Source organism: Heptranchias perlo, chromosome 16 (genome assembly GCF_035084215.1).
Source record: "Heptranchias perlo isolate sHepPer1 chromosome 16, sHepPer1.hap1, whole genome shotgun sequence".
In the NCBI taxonomy this organism is placed as follows: Eukaryota; Metazoa; Chordata; class Chondrichthyes; order Hexanchiformes; family Hexanchidae; genus Heptranchias; species Heptranchias perlo.
In genome coordinates, this window is record NC_090340.1 from 44,194,512 (window position 1) to 44,211,510 (window position 16,999).

General features: G+C 41.0%; 1 protein-coding gene across 2 annotated transcripts in view; it reads right to left on the reverse strand.

Annotated features, from left to right (window-relative positions):
- Positions 1 to 219: 219 nt before the first annotated feature.
- Positions 220 to 16,999, reverse strand: part of LOC137333344 (E3 ubiquitin-protein ligase RNF166) — a 34,788-nt gene continuing 18,008 nt past the window's right edge. The window contains exons 3-7 of one of the 2 annotated variants that reach the window (XM_067997497.1): positions 14,465 to 14,577; positions 7,285 to 7,362; positions 6,658 to 6,772; positions 5,747 to 5,854; positions 220 to 1,179 (exon numbers count right to left, since the gene is read on the reverse strand). In XM_067997497.1, the coding sequence (XP_067853598.1) occupies positions 1,114 to 1,179; positions 5,747 to 5,854; positions 6,658 to 6,772; positions 7,285 to 7,362; positions 14,465 to 14,577 (480 nt within the window). In that variant the 3' untranslated portion in view covers positions 220 to 1,113. The remainder of the gene's footprint in view (positions 1,180 to 5,746; positions 5,855 to 6,657; positions 6,773 to 7,284; positions 7,363 to 14,464; positions 14,578 to 16,999) is intronic. The other variant, XM_067997498.1, reaches the window with a different exon arrangement.

The window sequence follows — 16,999 nt, forward strand, 5'->3', positions numbered from 1 at the left end:
GACTGCCACAGACTTACAATAATTCCTATGAGTTTCATTAGGATTCATAACATGTACCTTTTCTGTCAGGGTTAGCCAAACATCTTCCATTGAAATATTGGAAATTACTGATTTCTTCAGAGTAAATGAATTAGTCATAATGCTATGTTACCTCAAAGTATCAAATAAACCTCACTTTGAAGAAATCAATAATTTTCTACAGAAAAAAATCTAAGGTTGTCACACTTTGTAAGTTTATACTCAACATCACATGGATGACAGTTTATTAATCAATTTCTGCCCTCTTATCTACCAGGATTTTCAGTGGGAAAACAGCTGGAAGGGTAAACACAAAAGAGAGAATACATCATCCACTGCAGATAGCTAAATTTAGCCAAATGCACGCGCACGCGCACACACACACACCCCCGTGTCATGTCTCTGTTTACTATGTATTTTCACTCAATTTGCCATCTTCTAACTGTTAAATTCGAGCTCTGATTTGCAACAAAATAAATGATACACAGCACTGATGAAAGGTTTCTTCACTCAATTCTCAAGTTTTCTATTCACTCCTGTACCATTTTTAAAAATATACTTTCATTTCTTATAATCCACAAAAACACAAAATTAAAAACACAAACTTTGTAAATCAAACAACCCTTTTACATAAACCCCTCTCAAAACAACAACATTTTGTAATGTAGAAAAATGTAGGAACAAATTTATACCGAACAATAGGTACAGACGTGCACGAGTGATTAAAAAAACACTTGTGTTTAAAGAGGTCATGTAACTGGCTGAGCTACAAGAACCCTACAGAATGCTGGGAAGTGAGCATGATCTGTGCCCAAGTGAGAGAAGCTAGCTTGTATAGATGATGATAGCACCCGATTGAATGCTAGGAAGTGGGCACTATCTTTCCCCAGATGAGAGAAGGTAGCCTGTGCAGAAGATGACAGTGTCCTACAGAATGCTAAGAAATTGGCACTCTCTTTGCACAGGTGAGAGAAGTGACCTGTGCAGAGGATGACAGCACCCTATTGAATGCTGGGAAGAGGACACTATTTTTGCCCAGGTAAGAGGTGACCTGTGCAGGGGATGTCTGCTTAGATCTCTGTGTAGACAGCTGCTTCATTTTTCTGTGAGTGAAAGTGCTATTGCTGCATGTAACGCTGCATCTTCGTCAATGCTGTAATCCTGCAACAAAAGTAGAAAATGAAAAATGCAGATTATTCCAGACCTGTGATGAGTAAGCTTTGTTGAATAATAAGTAAATATTTCCTACTCATACATTTGCATGCCCAGGTTAATTCTTAGCCAACTTTATATGTTGGGAGTCGTTGGATGTAAAAGGCAGAATACCCACAGATTGACTTTAGACAATTGTACTCCAGCACTTGTTATTTTATGAAAATGACTGTCATTTTCATAGCTCCCTCCTCAAACCAAAAATTGAATTATATCTATGTAAAGATATCAACTACTCATTACTTCCCTAATAAGTGCTCTTGTATGTCACAAGAATAAAATCAACAAATGACCATTGCTTTTTTCATTTTTTAAAAACATTAAAGTCCACAGAATAAATGGAATTCTGCACTGTTCACAAAGTATTACTGGGTTTATTTTGCAATTGAGAAAAGTCTCACTGTGCATTGTTAGGGCTAATAATTTAGGTTAAACAAAAGAAATAAACTCAATAATGTGCAGCTACCAGTGCAATATAGAGTATTATAAAATGATGGAATATCCTGTATTATAAAATAGTACAAATGCTGTATTTTATAATATGCAGTACACAATACTGGCTTTGGAAACGAATATTGGTGATGACATAACAACAACTTGCATTTATATAGCGCCTTTAACATAGTAAAATGTCCCAAGGTGCTTCACAGGAGCGATTATCGAACAAAATTCGACACCGAGCCACATATCCGGCCAATTACCGCCCCATCAGTCTACTCTCAATCATCAGAAAAGTGATGGAAGGTGTCGTTGACAGTGCTATCAAGTGGCACTTACTCACCAATAACCTGCTCACCGATGCTCAGTTTGGGTTTCACCAGGACAACTCGGCTCCAGACCTCATTACAGCCTTGGTCCAAACATGGACAAAAGAGCTGAATTCCAGAGGTGAGGTGAGAGTGACTGCCCTTGACATCAAGGCAACATTTGACCAAGTGTGGCATCAAGGAGCCCTAGTAAAATTGAAGTCAATGGGAATCAGGGGGAAAACTCTCCAGTGGCTGGAGTCATACCTAGCACAAAGGAAGATGGTAGTGGTTGTTGGAGGCCAATCATCTCAGCCCCAGGACACTGCTGCAGGAGTTCCTCAGGGCAGTGTCCTAGGCCCAACCATCTTCAGCTGCTTCATCAATGACCTTCCCTCCGTCATAAGGTCAGAAATGGGGATGTTCGCTGATGATTGCACAGTGTTCAGTTCCTTTCGCAACCCCTCAGATATTGAAGCAGTCCGTGCCCACGTGCAGCAAGACCTGGACAACATCCAGGCTTGGGCTCATAAGTGGCAAGTAACATTTGTGCCAGACAAGTGCCAGGCAATGACCATCTCCAACAAGGAATCTAACCACCTCCCCATGACATTCAACGGCATTGCCAAATCCCCCACCATCAACATCCTGGGGGTCACCATTGACCAGAAAATTAACTGGACCAGCCACATAAATACTGTGGCTATGAGAGCAGGTCAGAGGCTGGGTATTCTGCGGCGAGTGACTCATCTCCTGACTCCCCAAAGCATTTCCACCATCTACAAGGCACAAGTCAGGAGTGTGATGAAATACTCTCCACTTGCCTGGATGAGTGCAGCTCCAACAACACTCAAGAAGCTCAACACAATCCAGGACAAAGCAGCCCGCTTGATTGGCACCCCATCCACCATCCTAAACATTCATTCCCTTCACCACCAGTGCACCATGGCTGCAGTGTGTACCATCCACAGGATGCACTGCAGCAACTCGCCAAGGCTTCCTCGGCAGCACCTCCCAAACCCGCAATCTCTACCACCTAGAAGGACAAGGGCAGCAGGCACATGGGAACAACACCACCTGCACGTTCCCCTCCAAGTCACACGCCATCCCGACTTGGAAATATATCGCCATTCCTTCATCGTCGCTGGGTCAAAATCCTGGAACTCACTACCTAACAGCACTGTGGGAGAACCTTCACCACATGGACTGCAGCAGTTCAAGAAGGCAGCTCACTACCACCTTCTCAAGGGCAATTAGGGATGGGCAATAAATGCTGGCCTTGCCAGCGATGCTCACATCCCATGAACGAATATAAAAAAATAAGGAGCTATTAGGACGGCTTGGTCAAAGAAGTCTGTTTTAAGGAGCGTCTTAAAAAGGAGGAGAGAGCAGTGGAGAGGTTTAGGGAGGGAATTCTAGAGCTTAGGGCCTAGGCAGCTGAAAGCACAGCCGCCAATGGTGGAGCGATTAAAATCAGGGATGCGTTAAAGCAAAAATTGGAGGAGCGCAGGGATCTTGGAGGATTGTAGGGTGGAAGTAGTTGCAGAGATAGGGAGGGGCGAGGCCATGGAGGGATTTGAAAACAAGGATGAGAATTTTAAAATCGAGGTATTCCCGGACTGGGAGCCAACGGGGGTCGGTGAGCACAGGGGTGATGGGTGAACGGGTCTTGGTGCGAGTTAGGATATGGGCAGCAGAGTTTTGGATGAGCTCAAGTTTGTGGAGGGTGGAAGATGGGAGGCCGGCCAGGAGAGCATTGGAATTATCAAGTCTAGAGGTAACAAAAGTATGGATGAGGGTTTTAGCAGCAGATTAGCTGAGGCAGGGGCGGAGACCGGCGATGTTAAGGAAGTGGAAGTAGGCGGTCTTGGTGATGGAGCGGATATGTGGTTGGAAGCTCATCTCAGGGTCAAATACAACACCAAGATTGTGAAAGGGTCTGGTTCAGCCTCAGCCAGTGACCAAGGAGAGTGATGGAGTTGGTGACTAGGGAACGGAGTTTGTGGTGGGGACTGAAGACAATGGCTTCCTAATATTTAGTTGGAGGAGATTTCTGCTCATCCATACTGGATGTCAGACAAGCAGTGTGACAAATGAGACACAGTGGAGGGGTCGCGGAGTGGAGGGTACATAGTTTATTATATATGCAGTTGTAAAATGTTCAGGCACTGTGACATCACCTGTATATGGAGGAAGATTTCTGCTGTTCACGATTTACTGTGTAGCGAAATTGTAAATGTGCAAATAAAGAACAATTTTATATTTTTAATAAAAAAACCAACAGCGGAAATCTTTCCCCAATATATCTGCATGTTAAGCAGTTGCAATTAATCTTAATTTAGCATTACTGAAAATGAAATAAACCTGGACAGATTCTGAAAGAAAGGTTTTTTTGTAGAATAGCACAATCAGTCGATAATAATTAACAAGTTCCTGACATTCTCCAAGGTGTTGCAGCATATTGCTCTGACACCTAGTGGTAGAAAATGAGTATCGCACTGGTACATGCACTTCCACAGTAGAAGCAAAATAAGCATCCTGCTAATTAGACATATAAAACTTACGTGAATGTGCATACGTGTATGTGGGGGGGCGGGGGAGACGAGGGAACAGAAGAAAAAGATGCAGACTGCCCCGCCCTCCTACAATGAGGAAGGTCTCCTGTGTAGTATGTGTAACAAAACTGTAAATCTGTTTATAAAGAACAGGTTTACCATTTCTGCTACATAGTGCATTCCGAGGAAATGTCCCTCACCCACCCCTCCCCAAAGTGGTGTTTAGCAGTATAATTCACAAAATAGCTCATAAAAAAAGTTAACAGAAGATTGAAAACATGGATCACAGATTTTTACAAAAACATTCCCGTGTAGGTTCAAACAGTTTGATACTTTCAAAGGCTAAAACCAGCATAAAAAAGTATGGAAATATTCCAATTGTGGTTATGCTTTGGTTAAGTAATAAATTGCTACACTACTTATGAAATGCGGTATTCATGTACAGTTCATCAAGTATGACAGATGTACCTCAACAATGCAAAAGTTCATAACCTGGCCCTTATTTCACAGGCTGCTCATGGGATTGATGCATAGGATGGTAATCATTTAATTAAATAAGTAAACAGACAAATAAATGTTCTTTTGTATCCCACTCTGCAGCTACATTCTGGTAGCCCATCCGAGCCATGTCTCTGGGCCCTTCTCCTTTCCCTAAGTGGCCTGTTTCCCGCTTTTCCCTTTCTGTTGTTCTAATTCTGGTTCTGCATTCAGCTTCTTCAGCACCAACTTAATTTAATTCAAAGCAAGCAGCTTAAAGCCAGTCGGTCCAATCCCACATTAGGGGCAAAGTATAAAATGTTAATTAAAAAAAATTAAATTATAATCAAAATAATGTTCAACCTACATACTTTTCCAGCAGCCCTCCAGCACCTGGTCAAATGGCCATTCTGCATGTGATTCTAGATGGTGAGTATTTTGGGGGTGGGGAGCGGAAAATCACAGCTGTACCCGATCCTGTCCCCACCTGACATCCACACATGCACTTTCCAGGAGTCAGTAGTTATCAATCAGGAGTGGGACAGCTAACTTATCCTATCCCAACTGCCATCTTGGCTGAGATCAGCTAACTGAGCAGAGACTGAGGAGTATCAAACCTGGGGGCATCCTGATCTATATAGTTCAATGAATTTACACATTGGGCAGTACATTTACAAACAGATCCACTGCAGTACTATAAATAATATTTTTTCATTATGTTAATGAACTCACACTTACCACAAATGTATCATAGGAGAACTTGTGCCTGTGAAGCAAATGCTGGAGAAAGTTGGCACTCTTGTAGCTTGGATCTCCCCATGGCATTGCCACACAAATTGGACATACCTATTCAGACAGTTGATCAAAAACAAAATCAAGGAGCTAGAAGATAAAAGAATTAGTACCAGTCCATCCTTTTTGCTGTTTCTAAATTAGTTTGTTAGCCTGTTGTCCATTCAGCAAGCCAGCACAAGAGGTACTCCAGAAGCCTATGCAGCACAGGTTGCATTCTGTGTTTTTTCTCATCCCCCTTTCCCTGCTTCCAGTAACAGACCATGAAAATGTACATTGTCCCCTCTCACCCTCCTCTACAAAAATTTCATTTTCAAAATTGGAGAAGTTGTTTGCAAATACAAATTTTGTTCAAATAAACAACAGCATGTTACGGTAACAATAGGAGATGGTTTATATTTTGGTTAATCTTTCATAATAATGAGAAAATGTGTGACATTTCTTCAATGCAAATTCTTGACGAAGGGATCCAATTTTGTGGAAATATATTTCAGATAGTTATACACTGCCTGTGGCATCACCTACAGCCAGTTGATGAATACATAAGTTTTTTTACATACAAGATGGTAACCAAAGTTAAGAGACTGTAGGAACTCAATTCCACAGAGCCATCTAGAGTTCAGTGCTTGCAACTACATCATAACAATTGACAGCAAAATTGAATGAAATTATTGATATAGTAATTTGCAATAGTAAATATTGACACAAAAGCATGATCAAAATTGTAACAACAGGAAATAGGGTTTGTGAACAGAAAGTACATGCCCTACACAAGATTTTTAACATATAGATCTACCAGAAAACTTCAACTTTTAATTATCCTGGTTTGGATATTAAATAGGAAATTGGGTACTTACCACTTTGTTGGGATCATTGCGATGATTTTCCATGCAGTGTTTGACTAGTTCCTGTTGGTCAAGGTTTCGTGCCCCACAGTATGGGCAGATGAACGTGGAACGGTTTGGAATATTACTGAAGGAGAACAAATTTGCTTTAGTAATTTGTAAACGTATCTTTACCAAAGTAACCAGCAGGTTTGCTAGGTCAAGAATAGCGATTGGCTCTGTGCTGTATCAGGACATAAAGTCCCTCCTACATTGTTACCACCTTCAGGAAAGGAGGGTAAAAAATGGAGGAGAAAATAAAAGACTTCCAGTGGGGAAGAGCTGGATTATCTGTTTCATGTATTTCACTGATCCCAAAACAAGCACAATGTAAACACAATGCAACATCCATCCTGCTGCAAAAGAATTGCCGTGTTAAATATAATTTTATGTTTCCTAGCTGGTCTCCCGTGGTATTGTTCGAGTGGTCTGGGGTCTGGTGTGCAATTATAATGTTTCATGCAGTCTCATTCCAGGTCAGAAAGCAGAGCAGGGCAGGGTGGTGGTCTGGAGAGTGGAGTACAGTGGCAGAGGGCTTTGACCTGTATACAGAATTAAAAAATTTAATACCAATGTACTTTGAGAGAAGTAGGGGCTTACCTGTTTGGGGACCCAACGCACTGTGATGACAGCTGTTGTGAGGAAATTTCCCCCCGGATCAGATTTTCAACCAGAAGGCTGTATATGGGAGAAAATATTTTTTGTTTGTCCAATCAGAAAATCGGATGCATCTTTAAAACATCATAATTTCTTTTATGATTGATAGAAAGACTGGCCTTCACAGAGCAAAGCACAACTTCCCTTTTCTAAGCCCAATCCTACCTATCCAGGACTCTAAGAGGCGAAAAAGGCCACCAGGTGCTGCACTCCAGGTGTTGTAGTCCATCAGTGTGACATTAAAAAAAAGGCAACACTGCCGCATTATGAGGTATATAATTTATTTGAGATTTTTCACTCAGGAACTGGGGGAATGCAGAACTAAACTCCAGGTTTCCTTGCAAGGTGAATAGACATATTCCTGCAGACATTTCAAACTTTTATATTTTAGGACTAACGTAATTTGTGCTTATAATTTTAGTACTATGTCTTCTGGTTACTGCCAAACAAGATGGAAGCAGAAGGGATCTTAAAAAAATATTTTGAATGATTTCACTGGTTCCCTTTCTTCTTGCCAGTTGCTTTATTGGTAGATGTTTGCTGATGGCTAATTCTTGATTGATAGCTTTCATTCCCATTTGCTCCTTGTTCATTGGCAGGTTCCTTAACTGTTTAGTTGTGATTGGTTGTTATTTAATAAATGACATTTGAACTATTTAACTTCAAGTACAACACATGCAAGAAAGTGTCATGCCTGATGTGTGACAGAGGCATGCAAGATACTTAATATTAGAAGCAGCAAAAAAGGATGGATTGGTACTAATTTTTGCCTGACATCTGCTCCCGTACCCCACATCATGCTCCTTCCCACCATCCCCTTATGTTTTCCAACCAGTTCCTCACTCTGTGTATCCTCCCATCTCCCTCATCCCCTCACCAGTCATGTTCACCCCATCTTGTCCCGTCCCCTCCCCTCTATCTGGTTTCCCCTCATTGGCTCCCCTACCCCCTTATCCTCCTCTCTACCTCGCTCTCCTGCTGTCACCATCACCCTCTTCCCTTCACCTCCCGGTCACCACCACTAGTTTGACGCCAAAGCACTAAGTTGGGAATCCGGCAAGTTAATTTACAGTGTTTATAGTCCTTTAAATAGGCTATAGAACAATTATAGCTATAAAAACAATCAATCTCATGACTTTGTGCTAAACTGTTCAAAAACAAGTGCATGTTTCTTCAAATTAGAACCACTTCCAATTTTGCAGCAATGCAGTAGTGCAGTAGTTTTAATAACAAAATGTCAGTTTCGCAGCTTAGTGGTGGGGAACCAGTGAAGAAAGAGGGCATGGACAAGAATTGCCAATGGGGCAGGCAAACAGCCTGATACCCGAGGACAGGCATTGCCAATGGAGCAGGCAAACAGCCAGATACCTGAGGACAGGCATTGCCAATGGGGCAGGCAAACAGCCAGATGCCAGAGGACAGGCAGGGTGGGCCAGAAGTTCCAAATTGGTGAACGAATATTGCCAAATGGGCGGATGCACGGACAGGCAATCAGAGGTCCGAGGACAGAAGGTGCAGGAGGCCAGCTAGCCAGAGGCACATGTAGAGTGGCGGAGCATAGACACCAGTGTAGGCAATCATTTAGGAGGTGCCAAGTCTGATAGTGGGTTTAAGAGGGGGTGTGGGTGGCCTGAGATGGACAGGCCTGGGGAGGGTATAAGGTGGGAAGTGTAGGCCCAGGGAGGCAGACACAGGGTAAATAATTATAAGGACATTTTAAATTAAAACTTTAAAAGTTACTTAAAAATAAACATACTTGGAGGGAACACTGGCACAGAGAAGTTAAAAATAAATCTTATTTGCAGCATCACCTAGAGGAACAGGCCTGGGAGAAAGGGCATGGAGGAGCAGTATAGTTACCTAGTTTTGGGAGGTCTGAAACATAAATATACATACCTTATAATTTATTATAGGTTAAAAGTAATACTCAGGTGTGATGGAAATAGAATAACACAAAAGTCAAGATACAGGAAGGAAGTGTGAATTGGGCAGGACGTGTGCACTATATCCAAAACTTTTAAAATATACTATAAATATATTTATTAGTAGATCCAATTTGGTGTTGGTCATGGGTAGTATTGGGTCATGGAGGACGCTTGCGATGTTTATTTACTAACCTAACCTGTCCCTTTAAAACTATTGTTCAAGTACTCCTTTAGGGAATCCAGATAATTGTAGTTGCTTGTAAATTCATTAGGTGAATTAGAATTCAGTACATTGCTTATATATTTCAGGCTCCAGGTCAAAAGAACCAAGGATGAAATACCTGCTCTTATTTTTTTTAAAGATTGTTTTGTATCTGTAACAACATGCAACAGTCGTGCACTAGACACATATATAAGCAGAGCTCCTGAGCATTGCTTACAGCAAATCAGAGGTTAACTTGTTACTGTGGGGGGGTGAGGGGGGGGGGGGTGAGGGGGGGGGGGGGGGTGAGGGGGGGGTGAGGAGGGGGGGGGGAGTGGAAAGAAGTTTGCAAGACATCTTCCCAGAGATAGTAAAATTATTTTGATTGGCAGAACATGTTGGTAAAACAGGTTTAGGACTTCTATTCAGAATTCCCTCCAAACATGAATAAGTGGTCATCTGTTTATATGAACAATCACTGTTTTTGTTTCAGTATAAAAAACTAAACGGCAGCTACTGTAACCATTTAGAAGACAATACAAAATATATAAAGATTCCACTTGAAATTTGGCAGTTTAAAGTTTCATTTATCATGTATGGCTGTGAACACCATTTGAATTCAATAACCTAAATTATATTTTTCAGCAGAAGTTGATCCAGTCATACTAGATGTTTTATACAAATTTCAGTTAACTTTCATTGTCCTAAAACTAGTTTCAGTGAGGATTTTTGTTCATTAATTACCTATTGGAAAGGGTAGATTATGGAATGCTCTGTGAGCAGCCAGTCTAGCTATTAATCATAAAATTTTCTAGATGTTGTATGCACAGATGCCTGCTGAGAACTAGCCTGCTGCAGCTTGACTCTGTCTCACCTAACAGTGGTAGGTCTGGGAACCTACAGGAATTCCACACTTGGGATTCTCAAATAGGTACAAGCCTCCAATGGAAAGCACTGTTACAGGCATGTCAAACACGGAAAATGTTGTTGTAGAGGTAAGTTTAATCATATTCTTGTAAATTCTGTAATTTATTTCTTTAATATGTTACAAACCTCATTTTCAGCAGAAAGTCCACCTTCATCACTCCAGATTTGCACCTTTATAACTGAAACTTGTCCAAAACTCCTCCTGCTGCACTTTCCTGATCACCTTTGTTCTCACAAACCTCCATTGGCTCTCCATCTCCCAATACACTGAATTCAAAATCCTTGTCCTCATCTACAAGTCCCTTCATAACTCTGCAACCTCCTCCAGCCCTACGTGAAATGTTTTACAATTCCCACATTCTCTGCTCCACTCTTGGTCGCACAGCCTTCAGCCCTGCACTCTGGAATGCTCTCCCTACATCCCTTAAATTTGACACTGTCCGTCCCTTCTCAAAATCTACCTCTGACTTCGCTTTCAGTTACCTCGCTAAATTTTCTCCCATCGCTGCTTAGTGCCAGAGTGTCATGTCTGTTAGGTACTTTGGGACATTTTATTATGCTAAAGACTCTATTAAAAAGTAAGTTATTTTTGTAAGTGCTCAGTCTAGTGGAGAACACAAGATGGCAGCCAAATGAATTTTCAAAAATGATTTGGAATAATATGATTGGTTCAGCTTTCCCTCTCTTTTATTGGAATAATTTGCTGACTGCTCAAGTTTGATTAGTTGTTTTCATATGTTCATAGTAGTAGTTTATCTTCCCATTTTTGTCAAGTTTGATTTGTGTATTCTGCATTTGTCCATTTGATTTTTTGTTGTATGAATTTGAAAATTGAACCAATGTGTTGTGAGAAATTTCCATATATGCATGTGTTATGCCAAAATGTGACACAGGAAGTATGTGACAAACAAAACATATGCTAGATGCAATTTTTCATTATATATACTAACATATTTCACATGGTGTTGCTAATGGTAAATTTGAACAATACACTGTTTTACAAAGACAGGAATATTATACTAAGTAATGCACAATGTATTACTCTGTTAAGGTGCAGCTATGCCCCTTTAAGGCTACAATGTCCAAATGTTAGTAAGTAAACAGAAGTTCAGGTCAATTAGAATGTAATTGTTATTGACTAAGAAACTTTGCAAATTGGAATGTACTAATCAGATTCAGACTGTAGATCAGAAGCCTCTGTATTTTAAGATTGTTTTGCATCTGTAACAAAGTGTGATGTACGGAATGTGATATCTGTTATGCGATAAATGTACCTTTGTTTAACGTGTATCAGAGGATTTCCTGTGACATTGCTCTCAGTAAGCTGTACAACACTCCGTTTTATAATAATCATGCCATATAATGGAGAGTGTGCATTATTCTGCTACTGCTAAGGTGGAGCCCTGTGACTTTAAGGTCACAAATTCCAATTACGGTTAAGTAAACATTAGTTGAGGTTAGAATTTAAGTGTTCTTCAGTTGCAGGTCACAAAGTGTGACCGGTAAGGTCCCTCAGAGGTTACAGACATCTTGGCTCCTGTATCAAATCATAGAATCATAAAAAGGTTACAGCACGGAAGGAGGCCATTCGGCCCATTGAGTCTGCACCGGCTCTTTGCAAGAGCAATCCAGCTAGTCCCACTCCCCCGCCCTTTCCCCATAGCCCTGCAATTTTTTTCCTTTCAAGTACTTATCCAGTTCCCTTTTGAAAGCCATGATTAAATCTGCCTCCACCACCCCCTTGGGCAGTGCATTCCAGATCCTGACTACTCGTACTGTTAAAAAGTTTTTCCTCATGTCACCTTTGGTTCTTTTGCCAATCACCTTGAATCTGTGTCCTCTGGTCCTTGATCCTTCCACCAATGGGAACAGTTTCTCTCTATCTACTCTGTCTAGACCCTTCATGATTTTGAATACCTCTATCAAATCTCCTCGCAACCATCACTGTTCCAAGGAGAACAACCCCAGCTTCTCCAGCCTATCCACGTAACTAAAGTCCCTCATCCCTGGAATCATTCTAGTAAATCTCTTCTGCACCCTTTCTAGGTCCTTCACATCTTTCCTAAAGTGCGGCGCCCAGAACTGGACACAAAACTCCAGTTCTGGCCGAACCTGTGTTTTATAAAGGTTCATCATGACTTCCATACTTTTGTACTCTATGCCTCTATTTATAAAGTCCAGGATCCTGTATGCTTTTTTAACCACTTTCTCAACCTGCCCTGCCACCTTCAACTATTTGTGCACATATACCCCCAGATCTCCCTGTATCCCTTTTAGAGTTGTGCCCTATAGTTTATATTGTCTCGCCTCGTTCTTTCTACTGAAATGTATCACTTTGCATTTTTCTGTCACGTGTCCGCCCATGCCACCATCCTCACTGTTTACTACCCTTCCAAGTTTTGTGTCATCTGCAAATTTGGAAATTGTGCCCTGTACACCCAAGTCCAAGTCATTAATATATATCAAGAAAAGCAGCGGTCCCAGCACGACCCCTGGGGAACACCACTCCAGTCCGAAAAACAACCGTTCACCACTACTCTCTGTTTCCTGTCCCTTAGCCAATTCTGTACCCGTGTTGCTACTGCCCCCTTTATTCCATGAGCTGCAATCTTGATGATAAGCCTACTATGCGGAACTTTATCAAACGCCTTTTGAAAGTCCATATACACCACATCAACTGCATTGCCCTCATCAAAAAACTCTTATAAAGTTAGTTAAACACAATTTGCCTTTAACAAATCCGTGCTGGCTTTCCCTAATCAATCCACCCTCGTCGAAGTGACTGTTAATTCTGTCCCGGATCATCGTTTCTAAAAGTTTCCCCACCACTGAGGTTAAACTGACTGGCCTAAATGACTAAGTGCAACACAGGAATTTGAAAGAAATGTGCACAAGACTTGCTGTTTTAAATTAGTAGATCTCCTGCAGCGTTGTTCATAGTGAATTATAGTAATAATTTTCAGGCAGGAATAAACCCATCAGTCCACCTAGCCTACCCATCCAACTTCTCACAAGATTACCTTGATGCATTTCTAAATCTAATAATCTTGAATTCTATTTGTTGAGATGAAATTATCTAGTAGCTTTTAGAATCCAGTTCTAGTATCTTGTTCCACCACACTTACTGGTATCACACGTTTATCATCCATTTATTGAAAAATGTCCAAATTTCCTTTTGTCATCCTTAATTTGGAACTACTACTCCTTGTTCTTGAATTTCACAAACAGAAAAAATTGCTTCAATCCACATTCTAGAAGCCCATCATAATCTTAAATACATTTATCAAAGTTGGATTGTGTGCTGCTTTAGAAGAACAGTAGTGCTATACCACATAATGCACAACGTATTATTCTGTTAAGGTGGAGCTGTTTCTCTTTAAGGTCACAAAGTCTAACAGGTTATTGAAATACGGGCTCAAAGGTCATTCAGAATTTAACTGTTTCATCAGGAAACTGCTAGAATGAGCAGCTAAGCACACAGCATTTTAAGACTGTTTTGTTTCTGTAGCAATGTTTGACATGGAGTGGGACCTCAATGTATGTAAACAATACATAGATAGATATATCTTGCCTCTGTGTCAAGAGAATGTCTGATATCTCCTCTACAAATCCAGGAATGTATGCTTCATTATAAAGTTATATTGAATCAAGCAGCTCTTTTACTGTAGGAGGAATTTCTCAAGCATACTTATATTTGCATTGTGCTGTATGTAAGCACCTCTTGTGCACAGTTATTTTTACTAGTCATCTCTGAAGATCAAACAGTTTCAGCTTTTAAAATTATTTTTCTAAAAAGTGAATGTGCATGTGAGAATGCTTTATACGTTTTAGTTGATTCCTCCCCAAAACACTAAAGTAACACTGTATGCTCATGAGTGAAAATGGATACTATCACTGGGTGAATGGGTTTCAGTAATCACTCTGATGGTTGAAATTGTACCATCTAAAACAGTGCTTCTAAATTGGTCAAGAGTGTCATGACAGTTTGTAAACTTTAATATTGGCTTATTTTCAAAAAACCTTTGTAGAAGTAGCAGTGTTGCATCTAGTTGCATTGCAGACTCCTTACCTGGGAATGGGTTGTGTGGTAGGAACAACTGGTACAAACTTTGGGCAGTTGTCCATCTGTTCCTGAACTTTATTGCAGGAGGAAATGTGAGTCCGCATCTTCACCAGAGTCACCTAGTGCAATAAACGCATTAGACTGCATACATCTGACCGAATGTTTGAATAATTACATATTTCTCTTACTTTCATTAGCAAAATTAAATGTACAATTGTTCTTAATTGAAAGTTGAATCAAAATCATACAAAAAATGCAGCTCTATTGAAAATTTGTTGCTTAATTCAAATGACTGGTTAATTTGAATTATCACTGCAAATGGGTCCTGTTCAATGAAATCTGCCATTTAATTGAAATTCAATCCTATGATGAATATCAGGAGTCTTGATGTGGCATTCATCCCCACCCCAGTGCATCATCACAAGCACTTAAAGAACAGTTTGAGAAAATGAATGGGCAGAAGGACAAGACCCTTACCACTGAGGAAAAATACAAGATCAAATATGTGGAGATGCATCCTGGCGAAATAAAAGTAATTGTACAGAAACGAACATCTCTCCCATCATTTTCTCCACCTAATTGAAAGGAAAAATTTGCAGGGCTATAGGGATAGGGCAGGGGAGTGGGACTAGCTAGATTGCTCTTGCATAGAGCTGGCATGGACTCAATAGGCCGAATGGCTCCTTCCATGCTGTAACCTTTCTATGATTCTACCTGAAAAACAGGGAATATCACTGTTGATTACCAGCAGAACTTCTGGAGATAAAGGAAGAGGATGCACACCTCGGCTTGTCCCGACATCAAATTAGCTTTGCTGAGCAGACCCGAGCAGCTAACCTTCTTGAGCCATCCGACCACATCTTATCGGAAAAGGCAAATGAATTCGACAAGAATTTGGAACTGACCCTGTCGGGGGGCGGGGAAGGGGAGGGGAGTTGCAATTATACTGTGACAAGCTTACATTAGCAGTTTCCATTATAAATTTCTATGACCGTATTTGTAACGGAAAAGTTGAAAGGAAGTGCACAAAGACTCAAGATTTTCAATATATTATAGACAGATAAGGAAGATAGATGTAGATAAGAAATTTGCAAATAAGTGTGATGCCGATGTGTTACAGGAAAGTGTGACGAAATCATGTCCTGGACATACTGTTTTTATAATTATTACTAGTGGATCATCCTGGCATTTCCCACGGGCTTTCCAAGTATAAGTATAGAAAGGACAGTTGTGTGGTGTCTGGCTTTCTTGGAGGTAACATTTAAGCAGTTTAATTCAGCAGTGGCTAATTAAAATGTAACAATCATCTGAAGAAATAAATATGGGAATTTGTTCTGCAGTATGTTTTGGAATCATCTGCAAGAAATTCTGATCGGACAAACAGTTATTCACTTGCAGTGAGAAAGTCCCAGTGATGTATAGTAGGAACTTGAACATCCCACAAACACTCAGACTGCGGCATCTCCCTGAAGTTAACAAAATGATAGTTCTAGATCAAAATATAAACATCAAGCTTAGGCTAATGTAAAATCATTAATGGAGCTACTGAAACACAAAAAGGCAACTTTTGTCAGTAAATTTAATCACTATTATTCAAAAAGCATTTTTTCAACATAGGAATTTAAGTTACTAGGAAACGCAGACAAAAAACTTTGGTTTTGAATTTTTGGTTGATTAGTTGACTCGCCTTCTGATGAAAGCTCTGCATCCTGATCAGATTGAGGTCTCCTTTCCACAGGAAAAGTGATGAGTGTGTTGCCCTTGCAATCACAGCTGTCGCTTCCCTGATACATATGTGCACTACAAATTGCCCGATGGGGCAGATATCTAGTGGGTAGCATAGAAAGATGCAGTAGCGTGAAAGCTGCATGCTGTGGTAACTTCTACTTCTACAGGAAGAGCCATCCCTGATCCAGATGTTATGCACAGATCATGGTTCAGCAGTTGGCACAAAGCTATGGCAGCCTGATTTATGAACTGGAGGCAGTGAAGGCAAGAATCTTCTGATGTGGCACCACCTGCACCGTCCAAATTGCTGTGGTGGTGGTGTGGCCCTTATCACCAAGTCACACCTTGGTCTCTCTCACTACTCTTCTGGTATATTCTCCTCCTTCGAGCATCTCACCTTGTTCCACCCTAAAACCTCTCCTTTAAAATCCTCGTTCTCTACCGCCAACCCCCGCAAGTCCCATCCAAAGTTTCTCCAGAGATATCCTCCCATAACCTCTGCACTTAGTGACTCCTCATCCTTGGTGATTTCAATCTCCATTTCAACTCACCTTATCCTCAAATGTTACTGCCCTCCTGTCCTCCCTAAACCATTCTCTCTATATAAACTCTCCTACCATATTCATGGCCACCCCCTTGACCTTGCCATCTCACGTGGTCTCTGTACTCCCATGGTCTCGATCACAGACAAGGCCATCTCTGACCACTTCCTTCTATCCCTCACCACCCACATTCCCCTACCCCTTTCCAACCCCACTTCTTTCTCCGTCCACCCTGCATTTTGGGGGCTCGATTTTCTGACCCCTGCCTGCA